Source organism: Castanea sativa, chromosome 7, assembly GCF_040712315.1.
Source record: "Castanea sativa cultivar Marrone di Chiusa Pesio chromosome 7, ASM4071231v1".
NCBI classification, from domain to species: Eukaryota; Viridiplantae; Streptophyta; class Magnoliopsida; order Fagales; family Fagaceae; genus Castanea; species Castanea sativa.
Window position 1 is genome coordinate 3,462,089 of NC_134019.1, and position 22,548 is coordinate 3,484,636.

At 32.3% G+C, this 22,548-nt stretch overlaps 2 protein-coding genes and 1 pseudogene across 2 annotated transcripts; 2 read left to right on the forward strand and 1 right to left on the reverse strand.

Annotated features, from left to right (window-relative positions):
- Window positions 1-1,084: 1,084 nt before the first annotated feature.
- On the reverse strand, window positions 1,085-7,666 carry LOC142643220 (putative pectinesterase/pectinesterase inhibitor 12). The gene is made up of 4 exons (XM_075817760.1): window positions 7,629-7,666; window positions 3,005-3,174; window positions 1,647-1,791; window positions 1,085-1,316 (listed from the first exon to the last, which is right to left on the reverse strand). Exons 1-4 carry the CDS (start codon window positions 7,664-7,666, stop codon window positions 1,085-1,087), a joined length of 585 nt encoding a protein of 194 aa, XP_075673875.1.
- On the forward strand, window positions 6,648-9,852 carry LOC142643729 (uncharacterized). Its single transcript, XM_075818438.1, has 2 exons — window positions 6,648-6,965; window positions 8,163-9,852. The coding sequence occupies exon 2, from the start codon at window positions 8,334-8,336 to the stop codon at window positions 9,027-9,029; it is 696 nt and encodes a 231-aa protein (XP_075674553.1). The 5' UTR covers window positions 6,648-6,965; window positions 8,163-8,333; the 3' UTR covers window positions 9,030-9,852.
- On the forward strand, window positions 9,832-16,631 carry LOC142643221 (uncharacterized; annotated as a pseudogene).
- The last annotated feature ends 5,917 nt before the right edge of the window (window positions 16,632-22,548 follow it).

The following is a 22,548-nucleotide window of genomic DNA, read 5'->3' on the forward strand; positions in this document are numbered from 1 at the left end:
CTTATGCCTAGGATGCTGTGTAGACTGCCACAAGGCTGCTTAAGTGCCACCAGTTTGGACTCAAAGAATGAGTCGTAGATATTTCGTTTTTTGGACGTTTAAGGTCAGGTAGAGTACACAAAATATACCTTACTCCTTGGCCACGAGTACACAATACCTTCAAACTGGATTTCATCCATAATATCCTTGAACACTCTCTCCGCATTGTTTCTTCTTTGTTTAGCAACTCCTCTATCCTTAATGAATTAGCTTGAATCCCAATCTTAGGATCACAGGATTGACTTATTACTTGTAATTGCTCTCTTTTAACCTTTATCAGCGAAGAAACATTGCCAAAATGCTGCCTTTGCGACAAGCCTTTAAGTCTTTTGAACAGTGGACTAGCTTCTGCAATTAAAGAGTGCCAGGCTTCCTTCATAACTTGGTTTACTTAAAAAAAAAAAAAAAAAGTTTTTTTTTTGGGATAAATTATCATTTTGGTTCTAAACATTTACACTATATGTCAATTTAATTCTTATTATTTTAAATGTCTTAGATTGGTCCATAAAATTTTGGTATTATGTTAAAATAGTCAATGTCATTAAGTAATAGGTAAAAAATGGTAACATGACTAATGTGGCCTAAATACAATTTTGTTATTTAATTTTACTTTCGTTTAATTTATTTTTTTTAACTTTTAAATTTTTTCAATTTAGTTCTGTTAGTCTCGTCAGAAAATGGAATTAAGTGTTTCTTTAAGCCACGACCTAAAGTCCTCTACATACTGTATATGTGCCTTTAATTTCTAATAGACGAGCTGCCTTGTTAAAGCCAAAGGCGTTAAGCTAAATCTTTTTTCTTTTTTTGTGAGATAGACATTGGTTTAATCAATTGCCTTTGAGTCGCAAGACTCTTGATAGATTATTCACCATTATATCATATATATGCATTAGAATGACCTACTACACGATCTAATTAGTTACCTTTGAAGAAGTAAAATTATATTGGCCATAACTTTGGTACAAAAATAGAGATAAAAAAAAAAAAAAAAAAAAAAAAAGAAGCCAATTCCATATAATTAATGCCTCTTTATACTAGATCAAAATTATTGAACCCCATCAGGGTATGGAAATGAAGTGGAATCCAACCATTCATCATTATTGATGAACTCTGATACCCTGAAATTATATGCATCTTTTTTATTCATTCTGTGATACCCTTTCCAAGTAACTCTATCATTTGTTGATGATCCAGGCCCATTATTCTCATACTCCCCGTAATACAAAGTGTCTAATTCTTGATCATCATTATCATCACCATTAGACCACTGTATCCACCTAGTTGGGTCAATAAATTTGTCAATGTAAGAATTTAGGAAGACTGTCTGAGAGTACTCCCTCCATGGCCTTCCTAGTTAGCTTTGCATGGTGCTAGAACTTGAGTACAAATCATTAGTAGCGGAAATTGAACAATTCTAGAAGGAAATTCCAGTGTTCTCATCTAAGTTATCACGAGATTGTGCTATGATAACTGTATATTGACCATGCATTGGCATTTTAGACACAATATTACATCCTTGAAATACCACCGCTGCATTCCCAAGTACAAAATCTATAGTCCTTGATATATAACACTCTTGGTAGAATTGTCGAAAGGAATGGACATACAATGTACGCTGGTAACCATTGATGTAGCACCTGTACAAAGCTGCAAAGTCTGCATTTACTCTCAAAGCAACTGCTTGATGTTTCTTTGCTCCAGCAGTTTTCTCGATAGTTATGTCCCACACTAGAAAGCCATCGCCAGACACAACTAAAGTTTAATTTTAATTCAATTTGAGACAATCATAGATTAATACTTGTTAAATAAATTTGATGTATATTTAGTGTTAACAACGGAATATAAATGAAATAATAGACATAATAATTGTTTGTTAACATATTTCAACTTAATAATGTAGGAAAAAATAACTCATCACTCTTTTAAATCTTAAAAATTATTTATGATTGATTTTTCCCTAAATTTTGCAACAATTTCCTTAGACTCTAAAATCATAGAGTACTACCCTATATTTTCACATATAAACAACATTATGTTGTCATATCTTATTTGGTGCATAATTCTAAACCCCCAAAAAATTGATGAATTATTTAATACGAAAGTGAGAGAAAAATATGATTTTGAGAAATGAAAAACCGAAAAATTTGACATCAAAATAGTACTTCCAATTCGACTCTATCAAAACTATTTTATAGTATGTAATACTCAACCAAAAAATAAAAAACAAACAATAGAGGTGACTTTTAGAGTATAATTTGTTTCCTGTTTACTTGGCCATATAGCAGCTGAACAAGTAAACATAGCCAGCCTCCAATTTTTATTTTTATTTTTAAATTCTTATAATCAAAACCAGTAAAAAATAAAGGAAAAGAAATGAAATGATATATTTTCCTATCTTAATGTTTAAACATTTTGTAGTAAGGAAAACTAAATCATTTATAACTTATAAGATTGTTTAAAAACAATATTTTATTTTTTCAAAATTACTTCAAAAGATAGAGTATATATGGAGAGGGATGGAGCCCCAGGGCACCTTGAAGTATTGATGGTTCATGTACAAGTTTTTTTTATTTTTTAGATACAATAAAATTTCAATTTACGATGTTTATTTCATGTCTTATGATGGTTGCTTTCTTTAATCAAACTGAGATACTAATTGGTTTTTGGTATAAGCAAGGTTTAAACCATAGATTTTTTATTTGACGATAAAATTTTTAACCAGTTGATCTTATTAGAACTCACGATATATGTACAACTTAACTCTTGAGAGGGGGTTTGGTTTTAAATGCTTATTCAGCGTGTGTTTGGTTTTAAATCCAAATAGAGTTGATAATTACTATAAAAAGTTTATACAATAGGAAAAAATATTTAGGGCCAGGTCAGGGGATGGCCCTGGCCCTTGCTCTAAATGTGGCTCCCTCTTGAGAATGATACAAATTGTTAGATATATAAATGCTAAACATACCAAGAGTTGCAGATCTGAAAGTTGTCCAGCCATCCCCCACGCTTCTGTTACCAGTAATTTTAGTGGCATCAGTTCCTTCTCCACGCAGAAAAATGTTAGGCTTGTTACTCGGGATTTCCACATTTTCCTCATAAACCCCTTGTTTCACATAGATAATTGTTTTATCATTGCTATTGATTGTATGAAGAAGAAGAAGAAGAAAAAGAAGAAGAACCAGAAGAAGAAAAAAAAGGTAAGGATAGTGAAAGAAAGGTAATGGGCCTCGCTAATTAACCTTAAACCAAATGCTACTCTCCCTTTGTTACCATTTCTTTTTCTATATTCCTATTACAATTCATATTTCCATTTGTTTACAATATTTTTAACATTTTTTTTTCATGATGAATGACATTTAGAAACCAATAAACTTTAAGGAACTATATAACTGTTATGTTTGCTCAAAATACATTCAATTAATTCTTAAAATCAATCATTCCAAACATGAAAGTTATATTGCATGTACCTAATCCCGTTAGAGCATTGTTGACCTTATTTACTATTATAAAGAAAATGGTAAATCATGATATTTTCAAACTTCATTAGTAAATTCTAATTCCTTTTATATGTTTACAATTTTTTTAGAATATATATATACACACGTTTTCCAATATAGAGTCTATAAAAATTTAAAAATGTTCTAGTTTGTTTAGAAAATGAATTTATAGAATAGGGCTGGGAGTGATATGCCTTAAATTAATACTAAAGCATAGGCAAAAAAAAATTATTGGAAACCAATAGATGCCTTTATAAATTTGTGTATATTTGATATGGCATTGGAATTCAAACTATGATCACAAAGTCCTTAGTCCTCAGCTCCTCTATTGCTATGATGTCTCCAATCTCATGTGCTACTCAATTTGATGTGAAAAAGTAAGGATTAAACAGTGTAAGAAAGAAAGTGTAAAAAAGAGTTTAAGAAGAGGAATAAATGTGTGGACATAAAAAAAAAAAAAAAATTGAAAATTGAAATGATGGTGGGGATTAGTGTGGTGTAGTGACTTTAGTCTCACCTTATGCTTACCAAATATTAAGCTAGTTTATCATGCTTTTCAAATATCAAAGTCACTAACTAAAAAGACTCACTAATATATGACAAGCTTAATTTTTTGTTTGTTTTTTGTATTCCTAAATATACTAAACAAATAAACTTATAGACTAAATAGTATATAGCATTCAATTGTTGTGAAAGCTTGCATGTGATTAACCTATAATAGACATTTAATAAAATTATAGATTCCACGTAATAGTGATTTATAAAAAGTAAACATCATGAACCTTTTATCAAGGTTGCATTAGATGTCTCATGAACCAAACCTATTAGCAATAAATATCGCTAATTCAAGTGAAAATTAAGAAGTAAATAAACCCAAAATTCATTGCATTTTTAACATTTATAAGAAAATTTAAGAAAGTAAAGCAACCTATTGTTTATGAATAGTATTAAAAAACCATAGATGTACAACAAAAGTTGGAGAAACAATTATCAATACTTATAGGAACAAAAATCAAACTTTGGCTTTAAAACACCTCTAGGGAAGCTTCCAAGTTAGCCCTAATTTGAATTTTGTTAATGTCAAGTTTATATGAAGCTCATCCAAGCTTCTATTATATATATAGATTTGATGGTGTTGGTGTTGCTTTCTAAGGATAAATTTATCAAATTCTATCATGCCAAAATAGAAAAGCATCTCCAACACTGTAGACAAAGAATTGGAGAAAGAAAAAGAAAAGAATATGCTTGCCTTCTATATGCAAGAAAGCAATGAACTTATTCTTCCCAACCTAGATGTATATACTAGTCTTCTCTATTCTCTAATATTTTCTTTTAAAGAAACTTTTGTTCGTGCCTAGATGTCATAATAATATTTATTTTTCCTTCCCCCCCCCCCCCCGGCACCTAAACATTTCTACACTAACATTTTATTTATATTCATTTTATGAAATTTATTTGCTCATCTTTATTTATGTTATACACCATCACTATCAATGCTATTGTCACCATCACCACCACCCCATTTTCCTCACCTCATTGTTGTTACCATCACTTCCACCATCATTCACTGCTATTGTCATTGCCACCACTACTATTGATAACATCAAGATACCATACCATCACCATAATCAAGTTATTGTTATCATCATTTTTATAAATGCCTTAATTCTTTACCCTTTGTTATGTTTTTAAAAAACCATAACACTCTAATTTAAATAAATAAAAGGACCTTTTGAATACTAAATTCTAAATTTTTAGATATACTCATTTAATCAATGACAAATTAATTGATGTGTTTAAAATTCCTATCATTTAGTAAATTCTAAGAATTTTTGGAACTTATTTTTTTTATTTTTTGCGATTTCCTTTACTATATTGTTTTAAAAATATTTATTATGAGTAAAACAAACCAAACATTGGTTTAGGCTTAACCACCCTTTTTGTTATGAACACCACCCCAATTTCACCACACACACACATTATATATATTGTCATATCCCACTCTTACAATCACATCAAGTCGTACTCACACCATCCTAACAAAACAACCACCCCCCCCCCCCCCCACCCAAAAAATTAAGGAAAAAAATATTTTGCTGCATGTTCCCCTCAAAAGTCTCATACTTGCAAAAAAGTTGTAATATTTTTTTTTGTAACATTAGCATTAGCTTTTCTCAAGTAAGGGCACGTTTGGTAACTTGTAATAGGCACTGTAATGTAATAGTTATTCTTATAGTTTAACTATTCAATAGTTTGGTTATATTTTTATTACAGGATATAGTCATTCCTTATGAATAACTATTCTTTAAAATGAGAAATAACTATTCTTCCCTCAAATGGTTGTAATAACTATTCCTTAGGTGATGTAATAATTTCTAAAATTAATATATTTCCAAATAAATAAACTTTCTATATCCACCTAACAATTATGGAAATAAAAAATCATCAAAAAATAACTCATCTCTCTAAAATTTAAAATATATTATTTTTTAGGAAATATAATTGTATTGTATGAATGAGATATTTCCTAAAATATATCATAAGTTTTATTCTCATGTTACCACTCACAACCAAACTAATGAATAAGTTTAGTTATTCCATTACAACACATTTTATTCCCGGTAATAAAAATTGTCATTCCTGTTGTAATCCACATTAAGTGTAAAATGTAAAGTAAGTGTAAGCCCATTTTTATGAACAAAGTTTCCTACAAACTCATCATATATCTTTATATTGAGTGTGAATTTTGAAAATCTAACCGTTAGATTGCATGTTCTTATTACATTCTTAATGCTTGCAAAATTTCAAGAAGATCAAAAATCAATTACTATGTCATCAAATAAATGTTATAATTTCAAGTTTTTGTGATCTAAAGTTGTATATAAAAAATAAGTCAATTGATCAGATAGTAAATAACATCCAATTTGAACGAAATTTGATACGTATGTTAAGAACATAAGGAACATGAAATTCAACGGTTAGATTCTCAAAATTCACAAAAATAAATAAATATATGAAAAGTTTGATTAGTAACTTTGTTCCATTTTTATCTATTTTCTCTTTTGAGAAGATAAATGGCAATTTTGTAAATAAAGTGATCCCGAGTTCGAAACCCAACAGCCCTAATTCTCTTCATTTTTCTTGTAATTTTTCCAGTGAAGGAAAACGAAAACAATGGAAGAGGGAGAAGAACTTCGTCCAATGAATTAAGATTAAGAAGGAGAAGAAGGATGCTCCAGTTGTGTGAACAATTACTTCAGAGCCATCGAAACCATCGGATTGCAATGGCGATAGGGTGGTTACGGTTTTCGGAGTTCGATTATTATTGTGTGGAGACAATTACTTCAGAGCCATCGAAACCATCTCTAAGCTCTGTGGAGAAGATGATGAAAATTCAGCGTTTGTCTTTCCTCAACTCACTTTCTTAAAGTCAATGCTAAACAATGCTCCTCCTACTTTTACTAATGATGTTATTGCTGAATTTCAGACTGTTTGGCAATTTCTATGAATAAAATGACATTTAAACTTGTTGGGTGCATTGTAAAATTGCTATCTACAGAAACTATATAATTGATGATTGTTATGCACATTTGCTAAATGCCTCTCATCAGACCTTGCTGCAGCAAAGACTTTGTTATGTATGTTGGAGGGCATGTTTTGGGCTTTGAATTGGTGTCCTAGAATCCATGAAATGCCTGATTATCTTATTAAATGTGAGGTGTGTGTGTGTGTGTAAATGTTGCTTTGTTGGAATTCTTTTTGGGGCATTTGTGTAAGCTTTACTTTTAATTGATACTTCTCAAAAAAAAATCTCTGCTATGATGTTTAGATAGCTTATCTTTTTTTTTTTTCTTTTTTTTCTTTTTTTGTGTGGGTAAGTAAGAATTATTTTATTAAAGAGAAGATTGCTTATCCTAAAATTATGCTAAGAAATTTGATATTGGAATTCATCATCATCAGGGAAGCCTTGCCTATGAACCTTTGCGAGACGGTTTGAATGTATATTTTATAATTGGTTTTAAATATTATTAGATATTCAATTTGACTTTGGGAATTGTTAGGGAGGATTTGGGAAAAGTTTATAATTCTTACCTGATTGATACTTGAACATTGAGGAAACGTTTATCCATCTTTGATATTTACCACAAAAAAACCATTCTAGTTTTTTTTGGTAATCTTCGTTATTCTATATTATTCCCAGTTTCTTTAAAGGAACCACACACACTCACATGTATGTTTGTTTGTTTGTTTGTATGTATGAATGTATGGGTTCTAAATGTTATTTGCAAAAGGCCAAATCGTTTTTTTTGGTTAGGCAGTGTGCCATTTAAGAAATTTGATGTAGTGTCGTTTAGGCAATTTTTTGTGATATTATGGGGAACAACTAAAGTGGTTAGTTGGGATAGTTAGAGGACATTGTCCTCATTAGTCTTGTTGAGCATTGTTCCACATTTATTGCTTTGTAGCAAAATTCTGTTTGCAAGAAAGAAAAATTAGATATACTGCTTTATAAGACTTTTAGATGTTGTGTGGTTTGATTTTGTGCAGAGAATTTGTGACAAATTATTTTGATTATTCATGTTATATCATTTTTATGTGATTTCTTTCTGGTTTCTTACTTTACAGTTTATTGCGGTTGCTGCTCATCCTCCTGGGTCTTCATATCACAAGAATGGTGCCCCACTTACTACGAGAGGTGTAATTCAGATATGGTGTATTTTAAATGTCGACGTAAATGAGGAAGAGAAGCCACCTTCAATAGAAAAGTCAAAATGGGGAAATAAAAACAATGGGGCAATGAAGGACGAATCAACATTACCAAAGAGGCCTAGAGGAAGGCCTAGAAAGAAGCCAATAGAAGACAATGAGGCCATAACAACTCAATCAAAGAGGCCTAGAGGAAGACCTAGAAAAAATCTGATAGAAGAATCTCTTGATAATTTGGACTGCAACGACCAGTATGTTGAAGCTCTTGGTGTTCAACTCCCAGAAGATTTATCAGAAGCACATGCTGTGGATGGGGTTTCTAGGAATGCCCAGGAACCAGCTGAACAAGAAGAATGTGGTAAAAAACAAAAAAGTTACAAGCGAGCAGCATCTGCAGGTGATCCAACACTTGAAAGTCCTGTCCAGGGAAGAAAATCGAAACAAATGAAAGGAGCAGGGAGTCACAGCGATAACACAAGTTCACTGTCATTGACACGAAATGAAGACATGGGATCTTCTGTTTTGAATCATCAAATACAACACAACTCTGGACAGGAACCTGCTGCAAGTGATAATGTGTCACCCAATGGTTCCTTGGGAATTCGCTCAGGCAGTTCCTTGATTTCAAAGGATGTCGCTTTGCCAAGAGTTGTATTATGCCTAGCTCATAATGGTAAGGTTGCATGGGATATCAAATGGAGGCCTTATAATGTATCTGAATTCAAATTTAAGCATCGGATGGGCTATCTTGCTGCCTTGCTGGGCAACGGATCTCTGGAAGTGTAAGAAGTCTGCTTCAGTTGTCCAGTTTCCATGTTCCTTTAATACTCTGTCTCATCTTCTCTTGTCCATATCTGTTACGTCCTTTTTAGATGCTTTTGCAATTTCTTCTTTTCCCTTTTATTAGTTCAATTCTTTTGAAGTTGTTGGATCCTTTTCCTTGTTTGAGAATCTCCTCCCTAAGACCTTTTGTGATAGGTTTGCAATTTCTCTTTTCCCTTCTACTAACTGGACATTCAAGGATACTATTTTAATTTATGATCTATGTTATTATGAGGTTATAACTTATAGGATGTATGTAATAACACCGATTGTCATGTTGAGGTTTCAAATATTTGCGTGTGCGCACACTGAGAATATATACTTGGTTCTGAACTAGTTTCAATATGTCAAATACTAAAAGCGACAATTACAATTGAGAAATGACAATATTACTTATCAAAAAAAAAAAAAAAACTCAAGAAGTGACAATATTTTGAAATGAAATGCATGGATAAGAAGTATATTGTGTTTGTGTAGAGGTGTCAAAAGGCGGGCATTGGTAAGTGAAAATAAAATCTAAAAAATTATCCTAGTTTGAATATCAAACTACTTTAACATTGTAAAATTGTTGTATTGCAATTTGCAACAAATTAAACTTATATTGACCGGTACCCTTTTCTGATTATGTCCACATATTACATCAATCTTCTGCACCAATTGCATGCTTCTGTAGTTCTAAAATATTTGTTACATTCTGTTATTTGTATCTTTTTTATGCCAACACTATATCTATCAATGCTGGTGGGAGGTTCTTCTTCCTCGAACAATGATAGTTCTCTATTCTTCTGTGCATCAGGAAGGTATTGATCCCCGTTTTGTAAAATTGGAGCCTGTATTTAGATGCTCAATCTTGAAATGCGGTGGCATACAGAGGTAGTGCAGTTTCTACCTTTTTGATGAATACTATGGGATTTACTGAAATTGAACAAAAAGTTATCTTGGCAATGGGCTCTAGCTCAACAGGCATTTCCTCCCTCAATAAAGAATGGGGTAGAGGGTTTGTAAAACATGAAAATCTTCGTCCCTTTTTGCTACAGCCTTCAGGGAACTTGACATATTTAAATAATGTTGAAATGTATGATGTTCCTCTAACTATTTGCTACACGCGACCATCGTTGTTGACCTTGTTATTTGGTTTACTTTACAGTTTACATGATTAAAGGCTGATTTGCACTCAACTCTCGTTTTGTTATGTAGCATCCCTCTGACAATGGAGTGGTCAGCTTCACCCCCGCATGATTACCTGCTTGCTGGATGCCATGATGGAACAGTAATATTTTCATTTTAATAGCTTCACCCCCTAAATACACCATAGTATGCACCACGGAACTAAATTCCAGATCTGAGACGAATGCTTCCCCAACCAATTCTTCCAGCCAAAAAGCAAATCTAGAATCGATCTAGGTATGACCCACGACAATCCAAAAGTTATAAAAACAAAGCTCTATAACCAATAAATTATCTCACAATGAAGAAGTAAGTGGTCTATCGTCTCCCCACAGTACACATAATGCATCAGTCCACAAAATCCAAGCCTCTCAATCTCAAATTATCACCCGTTAGGATCTTATTCCAAGTTACACACCAAACGAAAAAAGAAACACGCCTAGGGACCTTAACTCTCCATATACCTTTCCAAGGAGAGACAACTGAGGGAGAATCCCGCAACTTGTTATAATATGACCAGATGTCAAAATCCCCATTAGGCTTTCACTTCCATCTCATCCAGCCTCCAACATCCATTGAAGGAGAATACTGCATTTTTTCTGCTTGGCTTCAGATTGCATCCTAGATGATATGCGTCTGTGCTTAATCAAGCTTTGGAATAATTGGGAATAAGGGAATAGGTTTTTGTTTTTGGTAAAATGACATCTGGTCTGGACATTCTTGGTTTAGAACTTAAGAAGTTTGTCTTACATTAGGTTCTTTATGGAAGCTCTGCAAGTTGTTCATCTGAAGGTAATGGGCATATTGTAATATTGTTTCTTGGATTGGAATTATGGTGCAATATGAATTTCTCATGTGAATTTCATTTCCACCTTTTGCTCCGCAGATACGAGGCCATTGCTTTGCTTCAGTGCAGATACAGTTCCTATTACAGCACTTTCCTGGGCTCCACTTGAAAGGTAAGTGAAGCCAGAAGATGGCATTATTAAAATAAAATTTAGTTGTATTATGAAATATTCAGCTCTATGATTTTTTTTAGGCAAAATGTTAATGGTGGTGATTTTATATGGGACCCAGTAAGTCTGATTTTTTATTTTGAAGAGAATAATTTTCATCTGCAATTGTTTTTTCCTCTCTCTCTTTGTTTAGCTGTGATTTTGGTTTGTATGACCAACAACCTTATCTACAAACTGTAAAATGTTATCGTGTGATAATCTGAACTATTGTATGCATTTAATTTGAATCGAATATATCTTTTTTATTTGAGTTTGAGAATTATGAAAAAAATTCAGAAGGAATTGGCCATGGATTATTGATTATAAATCTCTATGAAATTCAAATTAAAGTCTGCTTTAATAGCAAATTTAAAATCACTTGCCTTTATTTGGCTGGTGGCTAACATCTGTGATGATGAAGACCACTGTTTTATTTGTAGAATCTATCATGCCTAAAATGGTTTTCTTATGTTGTTGACTTCAATTTTGGAGTGCTTGCATTGCAACTCTTTTGAATTTATTTGAAAGTATGAAGAGAAATAGCCAAGAAATGAGAAAATATGGGTACTGGATGATTCCCCCCCACCCCCCCTTTTCTGTGGGCATGGGTTGGCTAAATTATTATTGTTGGAAAGTATAATTCACTTTCCATGTCATTGAAAACCAAATCAAGACATTGATTTCAAAAGAAAATTATGGGATTGATTGTTAGAGAAAATTGTAGGATTGAGACAATCAATATGCAATTCAAGTTTAAATTGTTTTTTACTTTTGTATGTAATCCTATTATAAATATGGATTCCATTGTAATGTATTATCATGAAAAGTGTATGAGAAAATGCAGCCCTTTAGGCTCCTGTCCCGTGGTTGTGGGCCGTCAAGCCAAACCACGTAATGCTCTATGTTCTCTCTATTTCTCTCTCATTGCTCCTGCTCTCACATCTCTAAATATTTTCTATTTCTCCTTTAATTTCTGCAATTATGTAATCACAATTGTTGTTATTACTGTTACTTTGCTTGATGAAAATATATAACTTGCTGTTGTTTATGATTATCAGTGTTCCAGAGATTGCAAATGTTATAGTTACTGCTGGATATGGAGGCCTAAAGTTTTGGGACCTATGGTACATATGATGCCTCTACTGTTTACATTCTCATTGATATGCGTTCAGCGGCTTTGGCCTTTTAACAGTTTTAAGCTTTGATGGTTTTGTAGCTCACATTCCTTTCATCTGAATAAAGATGCTTGGAATTGTATACAATTTAATTTATTGCACAAAAATATTTGAATATCTGAGTAGAACTTTAGTCAAATTTGTTACAAGTATCCATGATATACCTGTATGCTGTGCACTTGGGTAATAGTAAGTCCTTTTAAAGTACATAGATTGACATTCTTGAGAAATTAAACTTCAATAAATTTCTATATACTTTGATTTGGGATCCACAAACTTTCATCGGATGATCTTGCTACGAGGGACAAAAGTTTCTTGTAACCTGAAAATTATAGTCTCTGAATTTGTCAAACTTGCCGTTTTATATTGTGTCAGCTTGTTTTGATGATATATTTTAACGTGTCTTTATTTCTCGGGGGGAGTAATAAATGACCACAATCTGCAGCAAATTGAATCTTAATTCTTAATTATTGGTTTGGAAAGCACTCATCTAGCATTTGGTATTTAGTTCTGTTGTGCTTAATGTGGTGTATTTGGAGGGAGCAAAATTGGCGGATTTTTGAGGACATGGAAAAATCTGATGACCAGTTGCTTGCTTCTTTTAGTGGTTCTCTTTTTTACTGGTCTAGGGCTTGGAGACTCACCTCTAGTAATTCGCTCCCTTTGTTCCTTGGTTCTCTCCTTTGTAATTAGCTTTTTCTTTGTCTTTTCGTTTATTTTTCTATAATCTTTGGTCTGCCTTATGCTCTTTTTGTATGAGGTAGCTTTTTGAATATACATCTTTCTTACTTTTCAAAAAAAAAAACATATTGATGTCTTGGCTTGATGATAAAGAGCAATCATAATGGAGCAGAGACGCCATGGTTGAAATTTTGTCATATCTATTAAAAAAATGGAAAGTTAACGGATACCCTAACGGTATTTATTTAGGAAATATTTTCAAAAATTTTTTACAGGAAAAGAAAACGGCAACTGATATTTTTGATAGCTTTTTATATTTCTAATGAAAGTGACATCAAATTTTCCTAAAATGGTCCATTAACAAATGCCCTAAGGCACCCCGTTAAACGGACCTTTTTAACTTGTTAACATCAGGGATATATGGTCCTTTTAGTGGGGAGGAGGTAGAAATGTCCTCATATAACCTTCTTAAGCTTCACTTCCAATATTCCATTTTGCCTGGATTTTGAAATTACAGAAATAGCCATGCTCTATGGATGATGAAATTTGAATGTGATGACTAGCAGTATGCATGTCTTTGGGGAACACAGACATTATTGTGCACGAATGTATTGTTTTAATTAGTCATATGAATTATGCTTGTTGCATTTACTTCATTGCTTTGTTTTGAGTAATTAATCTTCACTTCGAGGTTCAAAGTTTTGATCGATTAGTAAGATAGGTTCTTTAGTTGATTTGACTCATTTCAGCCTCCTAGTTAGGTGACTGTCATTTTTTTATCTAGATAAGATTTCCCCCCAGTTTCTTAAATCCCTTTTTGGATACCAGTATCTCAATTTTATATTTCCCAGAACTTTGGAAGTACTTAAAATTAAAAATAGAAATAATATAAAACTTTGAAGTTAAAGATTGCATTCTCGGAAACTTGATCTAATCCTGCAATGAAATTTCTTGCTTTGTGTAGGTTCCATTTATGGTATATTTTTCCATCTTGTCATGATTTTTAAGGAGATTAAGTGCTGAGATTTACAAGTCCATTTACGAAACATTGAAGCTAGGGTATCTCAAAGTTACATGGGGACTGGATAATTAGTTGGGATTAATATTTTAGAGTTTGATATGTTTAATTTATCAGTAGTGGTATAATGGTATGCCATACTCAAGCTATAACATTAAATTGTTTGCAGCGATCCATTCCGTCCTTTGTGGGACCTCAATCCTGTGCCAAGGAACATATATAGTTTAGATGTGTTATTGTATCCTTTGATGATGGAACAATGAGAATTCTCAGCTTATTTAAGGCTGCATATGATGTTCTTGTCACTGGAAAGTCCTTCAGTGGGACAAAACAACTAGGGTTGCACAGTTATTACTGTTCATCATTTGCCATCTGGAGTGTTCAAGTGTCACGACTAACAGGTAGATCCATAGGCTTTTATATGATTCTAGTAAAATTTGCTTGTATCACAGCCAGAAATGAGATTATGAGAATACATTGACTCAGTTTTCATACTTAAAACAAAGCTAGTAAAATACATCAACCTTTTCTTTTTAATATTCAAAATTATATCTGGATTAGCTCTAATGTTTCACTATTAGCAATTTGTTTCTTTGCATTTTTAATTTTGCATTCAGAAAGTATAAAAAGTGAGATTGATAGACCCTAAGAAGTTAATCTAGTACAGTCTAAATGCCAATGAGATCTAGCTCAAATGGTAAGTGCTCACCTTGTAGTAAGAATTAGGTAGAGGTTGAGGTTGTAGGTTCAATACCCATTGGGTGCGTAACTTATCAATATCTATTACAATCTGAATTGCCGCATGCATACAAAGTAAAATCTAGATTGTTAGATCCACATTTTAGTTTCTACACTCCATAGAATGTTTCCTTGTTTAAATTAAGCATCAGTTGATTGAAACTACAGAATGCATAAATCCTAATCCTTCCTTTTAAAAATGGCTTATGAATATTTCTGGATTGGCCTTTCTTGTCAAATTATTAAGCTACTCCTCAGGCAAAATAATGGATGATTAACAATGAAAATTTTATGCAAATTTGTGCAGTTATACATTGTCATCCGAAGTAAAATTTTATAGTGGATGGATGGTCATAATTTTTCACCTTTGATTATATCTCCTAAAACTCTGCATTAGGTCAATTGAACTGCTAATTTCCGGTATCAATTATCCACCAACTGTTGAATTTTGTTTTGAATGTCAGGCATGGTTGCATATTGCAGTGCAGATGGCACTGTTCTCCATTTCCAGGTCAGTTTTAGTTCCTGCTATGAATCTTTTCCTTTTTCTTTTTGCTTTATTAATTGGTAAGTTATGCATGTACTAAGTGGGTCTTGAAAATGTTAAAATATGACGTTCGTTTTTTTTTGGACCAATATTTTACTTATTCTTGATAGCAGAGGGCAGAGCAATTTATTAGTTAAACTTGTCTAGTTAGAAGGTCCAACTTTTACCTGATCATGATGATAATGAAAATCAAAAAACATTTTAATGGCTTATGTTCTAGGGACTAGGGAGTCTTTTAGCACTGTAAATTATCCACAATTCAGATAATTGTGTTCAAGAACTCATGCTTTGGCCCAATGGTTGGACACAGAGGGACCCCTTTCTAATAAATATCCTTCATTATTAGGACTAGAGACATAAAAGTGGAATATATAATAATTATATGCAGTTCTACGTTGATGCTAAGGTTTTAATAAATATGATTCTGTTGTGTTTATATTAGCTTACAAGCAAAGCAGTGGACAAAGTTTTCTCACGAAATCGGACCCCCCATTTTCTTTGTGGGTCACTAACCGAAGAGGAATCAGCTATCACAATCAACACTCCGTTACCAAATACACCTTTCCTATTGAAGAATTCACTTAACAAAAGTGGGGACATCCCTTTATCCATGCTGGAGATTATATCCGTGCCACAACAGGTGAAAAGAGGAAAGGATAAGATGGCAAAAGGTCCTAGCATGGATGCTCAAACTTCTTCTAATTGTCATGTCAATCTTATTGCAGCCCTTTGTTATGGCAATGACCCTGGTACAGAATCTGGACCTGAGGAAGCATTGACATATTCTAAGAGCAAAAAGAGACCAACTTGTAGAAGTGGCAATAACAATAATCGAGAAGATGCCAAACCTTGGTATGCAGAGATGAAGAGCCATCAAAAACAGAGGGAACAGAAAATGGAAAGATAGAAGCTCGGACTAATGAAGTTTTCCCTCTGAAAATGGTAGCAATGCATAAGGTAAGGTGGAACATGAACAAGGTTAGTGAGAGATGGCTGTGCTATGGTGGCGCGGCTGGACTTGTACGTTGTTGGGAGATTGTTTTGTCTGATTTTGATAGGAAATTGGCCATGAAGAGATGATGCAAGTCCCTAATTGTTCATGTAATCTACTCTGCGTGGGTGGATGCATGGGTTTCTTTTTTTGCTTCCCTGCACTTTCAATTGCAACCGACCTGCCATGGAAGTGTGGAGTGATGTATTTAACTATATTTAATTAAAATATAGTAAAATAAATCATTCAACATATATAGTTGTTCTTTTAAATATGATTTTTTTTTCAATAGTTAGAACAGAGAGAGGAGATTTGAACCCTAGACACCAAGAGATGCTAACCAACTAAGCCACAAGACCCTTGTCTTTTAATTATGAATTTATTATACAAATTTGTATTATATCCGAACATATGTTCATCTACGGTTGTTTAACCATATATTTAAAAATATATTTTAAAACCTTTAAATAAAACTCATATATAATTGGTATATATATTTAGTCTTGTTACAAACATATTATTAGTAAGCTATATACTCATTCGATGGGTTTTGAATTCACGACCTTGCTCTCTACTCAAACTCACACTCCTGAGAAGAAGCATAACATTTGAACTAAAGTTTATGAGCTCTTTAGTCTTGTTTCCACGGATTTTATTGAGCCAAGATCAATATTGTATTAAAAAAAGACTCAATCAATTAAAACTCTAAATTGCTTTTTTCTTTTGATAAAAAGTATTGTAAGTGTATTGAATCATTATTAGCAATAAAATTTTGCTAATAGCTAGAGATTTTAACAAACCAATCTCTGACATGGGAGATTTTCAATGTTGGTCACTTCATCTGATTTACACACCAAATAATGTCTCTCTTTATAAATACCTAGACATTTTCATCCCAAATAAATTCACGTTTACTAAACTTCTTTGCTTTTTGCTAATAATATTTTTACTCATCGTTGTCATACAATATGCAATACGTATTGTATCGTGTATTAAAAATTTATATCATAAGAGCATACCAAAAGTTCTCATAAATCGTATGATACAAAGGTGTGTATCACATGTATTGGAAGATACATGAACATATGGTTGAAAATGGGTTTTTAAGTGGAATTATTGGGCTACTACTATATTTGCCCAATACAAAGATTTAGATGAAATTATTGGGCCACTAGCCTACTACTACTTTAGCCCAATAGAAAGGTCTGGCACAAGGAGTTTTTTTTTTTTTTTTTTTTTTCCTTCCTAAAATCACATATTTATCTACTTTCAGATTTTATTTTCCTTGGCTCTCTCTCTCTCTCTCTCTCTCTCTCTCTCTCTCTCTCTCTCTCTCAATGATAAATATGATGAGGAAATTTTTTTTATTTTGCTTTATATATTATATATTAACACATTTACATTTGATAATTTGAATATGGATGTTATAAATATATTTTCATGTTTTGTCTGTCCTCTCAAATATTATAGCATAAGTGATCATTAAGGTAATAATTAGTTGCACATGTTCCAATTTTATAATAAATATAACGTTTTAATATATATATTTTTCAAAAATGTTATATAGTATTGGTGTATTTTACGAAACATGATACAATCAAATATACAATATATAAAAATGACAAATGATTCATGATATAATTCGTATTTTGACAATTATGCATTTACTTCTATTAATATTTGACAGTTATGCATTTAATAATAATGATAAAAAAAAAAGATAAAATCCTATTTAAGATTATTATGTAATAAAAAATTAAGTGAATTAGCTATCATCATCATTAAAAAAAAAAAAAGGAGAGATGTTAACAAAAACTAAATTAGTAATTTGCATCTTAAAAATTAAAAAGAATTATTTTTAAATAAGAAAATCTATTATATAGAAAGTTAAATATAAATATTATTATAAAAACTGGTATTTAAATTTTTATACATAAAAAATTCCAAACTTAAATTCATCACAACATGTTTTTTAACTATTAAATGTAGCCTCAACCATGCCCATATTTAGTTAGTTACAATGTCTACCTTCCGAGTTCTGTCTACCAAAATCTGTGTGCTCAAAGCTCAACTCTTCCTTAGAAAGTTCTGTTTTTTTAGGTGATGGATCAAATGGGCCGAAATTCCAATGAAAAAGTGGGCAGACATATGCAAACCAAGAGGTAAAGGTGGTCTACTAGGACTAAGGAGGATGAGGAATTTCAACAATGCTTTGCTTGCAAAATTGGGAAGGGAATGTCTTGACAGAAACTTTTACTCAATCCCAAAAGCAAATTCCATCTTCTGCCTGTGGAAGCACATTTGTGATAGTAGGAATCTCATCAAGAGAGCAAGCTGTGATCTCACTACAATTTAGTAGTTGTGGTAAACAAATACTACAAATATTTTTGGTGTGGTTTTGCCTGAAACAAAAGAAACATAGATTCTACTACCCTAGTAACAATGCCCATGTCTATTCAATGGAATGAAACATCTTCAAAACACCAATTATCAAGTCTTTCATCCTCAACCTCATATTATTTAGGAAAAGTTACATTTTAAAATCCTAAAGGTTTAAAAGTAATAAATTAAACTCCTAGGTTTTAAAAAATAACAGATTAAACACTATAGGAGGAACTTCCAGTGCTGTTACAGAATACAAAACCAGCACATTCAGATGCAGCTGACATACCAAATTTAGGTAACTTACAAATATTTTCCCTTGAAAATGGTGATCATTGCCGACTTCATTTTAATTGAGATTAAGGCTTAGTTGAGTTGAGTTAAATATTTAGCGAGGGCAATTTAGATGTAGCAGTTAAGGTTTTTTTTAATTTTTATTTATTAGACTGGATGAACAATTCCAAGGATTTTGGGATACAACAATATAAAATGGTTTCCGATCCGACCAGAAAGGAAAATAATTCATTTGAATGCTCTGTTTTTCTTCTTTAGATTGAAAATAGAACACCGTATGGAAGCAGATTTATATAAATGAGTCAATTTTCTTAACGGATATCTAGGCTTGATGTCAGTTTTACATTTGTCACATAGAGAAAGATTGATTCATTCTTTCTTGAGAACAGAGTAATTGAGTGCACCTTGTGCAAATAAAAGCTCAAATCTCCAACTTTTATGATAAGATAACTTGGAACTTTTGTCTAGTCAATCCTGCAAAGAATAAATGGGATTTGTTGCCATAAAAAGATCACAAGTGCGTAGATATTGCAACAAGTACATCATCAACATTCCTTATAAATTTGTGCATAGATAGGAGGGTGGTGTTGAATGAGAGAGGTGTTGTTTTGCTGGAAAAATAACACATCTATTAAGCTTCCCACCATATATTAACCCACAATTGGAATTTTCACTATCAAAACTTTTCCTTCCCACTGTAGATTTATCATGTCCAGGGATGTCAAACCTGTATTTCAATTTTTTTTTCCAAAGATTTTATTGATTGTATCTTTCTTGTTGCTCACACAGACCACTTAAAAATATAAATTATAAACAGATGGGACTTATACTTGGGATATACAAATTCAGGCATGTGATAGACATAAGTACCATGATGGCCCTCCTTACCGAGATTGTGCACCATTTAGTTTGAAGCAGTTATATCATTACGAAGGCTTTTCTTTTGGAACCCCTTGAGGTTATAGATACAGGTGAAAATAGTGGACAGAATGAAAAGAAAATCGCATATGATAATGTATTGTTCTACAATCACAACCACCTTTCTTTATCAGTGTAACTCTTAAAATGCATTAAAGAAAATCGTTCAATTGATGAAAAAATCTCTCAAAAAAATAAAAATGTAAAGAAAGTTTTCCCAGCCATTCAGTAATTTCATCATTTGTTCTTATGTGAATAAATGATAAGAAATGTGCATTATCGGGTGTGCTACTCTATTATAAATTGCATATAATTTACTGTATCAAGTTCAGAATACATTTAGGCCCGAAGAGCTTCTAAAATAAAAAGATGTCATTAGTATTTCACTATTTTCCCTCTTCCAATTACCCTGGTTCAATTTCATCTCTTACTACAAATTTGAAATATAACAGGTTGAATAGCATTTCAGTATCCTCCTCTTTTTGATATCTCTAGTTATATCTTATCACTCACAATAAACACTAAATACACTCGACCTAGTAAAAGACAGTCAACCATTAAGCAAGTATTTGTTTTAATAATTCATTATTTCTTAAATTTGATAAAAGAAAGAATTAATAATAAGTTTAAAACAGACCCAACAAAATCTCATGTTGCACCCTTCAAAAGAGTAGAAGTTCTAACTAGTACACCGAGATGCAACTTTGTAGTTATCATTAGCAACTTCTTTTAGCATGAGGAAATCTAAATTCTATCTAATCAAAGAACCACATTATAACAACGTTAGAGTCTGCATTCCCCCTTGAAAATTCATATAAACTTTGTGAGACCCCCTTTTAATGTATTCTTGTGAGAACACAAGAAATGTCCCGTGCATGCTCAAATTGTACATCTCGGTTTCCATAGCAAAGAACAGGTAAACATCTCACAATTTCAATCTCAACAAAAAATCGCATGCACCATCTTCTGAAGTAATACATAGCAGAAAAGTAACATCCATATGGTCTGAACCTAATTCAAGTGTAGTGTAGAAAAAGGTTACCAAACAAACACTTCCATCAAACCAATCTTTTATATTGTCAATACTTCCACAGGCTGACATAACAACAATTTATGAATAGCCGAAAAAAGCTGCTACCCACCACCAACAACATTTTACAAAAGGAGGAAAAAAGGGTCCCAAAATAAATAAGGCTAGCATCTTGTAACATTTTGTGCTTGATTAGGACACATTCTAAATACCAAGTCATCACAAAACAAGCTAACATGAGAAGCTCTTCAACACAACTCAATCACAGACTTTGAGTAACAAGGGAAAATTTTCTCAATTTAAAAATTCCAGAAAACTTGGTCTCTTTTTTTATTTAAAGCAAAAATTACAAATGCCATTAGAGAGTTTAAACTTAGATGGTCTTCTGATAGATTCTTGTGCTGTATATAACAACAGTGCATGAATAAGATGTATCTACAAGGCCAAAGTACACAAACATAATTCTTCTTTCATTGAGAAATTCCCATTAGCTAGTCCTCCTGTATGCACTCATTTTCTTAAGTTCAAATTTATCATGTTTCTGACGATTGTTCCTTCTACCTCTCAAATTCTTAAGTTGTGCAAGTCCAATCTTGGTACATAAAAAACTGGGAATTCCAACTTCTCAACAGCTTTCTTACCTGATCATCTCAATCCAATATCTTGGTAATAGTTGAGATTGCTTTACAATTTTTATAAAAGGCTCTATCAAATAAGCAAACTCTTCTCTTGCTTCTTCCAAATCGTAACAAGCTGTTTGCCCCATATTGTTGCATAGGATAAAAGTACTTTTCCTTTCTCAAGTTCTCATAAAAAAGAGGTGTTGGTTTGGACCAAAGGGACTATCTTTTTTTCCAACTTTACAGGATACATTTCATGAGTATCAAGTATCAACCTCATAAATTGATATTTCAATAAAATGACATTCTTTTAGAGCTTTATGGCTATCCTTATTCATGTTAACTAAAATGTGCTTAAACTCCTTGAAAGTGAAATCTTGAGGCTATCCCAACAAATATGATCTGTTGTAAGTCTAATATAAACCTAAATGGCCAAGAATTACTACTTTCTGACAAACTGATACAAACTTCCTTACCACTGTTACTACAACCATCTTCTCCTACGCCACTCCCTACCCTCCATTTTCTTCATCATGGAAATGAAATAGAAGTAAAGTAAGAGAGAGAAGGGTATGGAAAATGCTAAATCATTCAAAGACAATACTGATTTTGTGGATGTGAGTTTCCATTAAGTCCATCAATAAAATGCTATATCAGTCAAATACAACACTGATTGTCTGGGGCTATGCTCTGAAATTTATCTAAAGAGATTAAAAGCCATTGAGCTTTAAAATATCCAATAAAAAAACAAAAGTATGACACTACATTGATTTTTTTAATCAAAATAAATTTTTATTTTGTAATGTTGTAGATCTCAAGCAGCTCAATTTTCAAATAATGTAATCATCACTTGGAATGAAAAAAATACCCATAGCTTGGGATACATGTATATAGAGTTTGTCTTTACAATACCAAGCATCTTTTGGA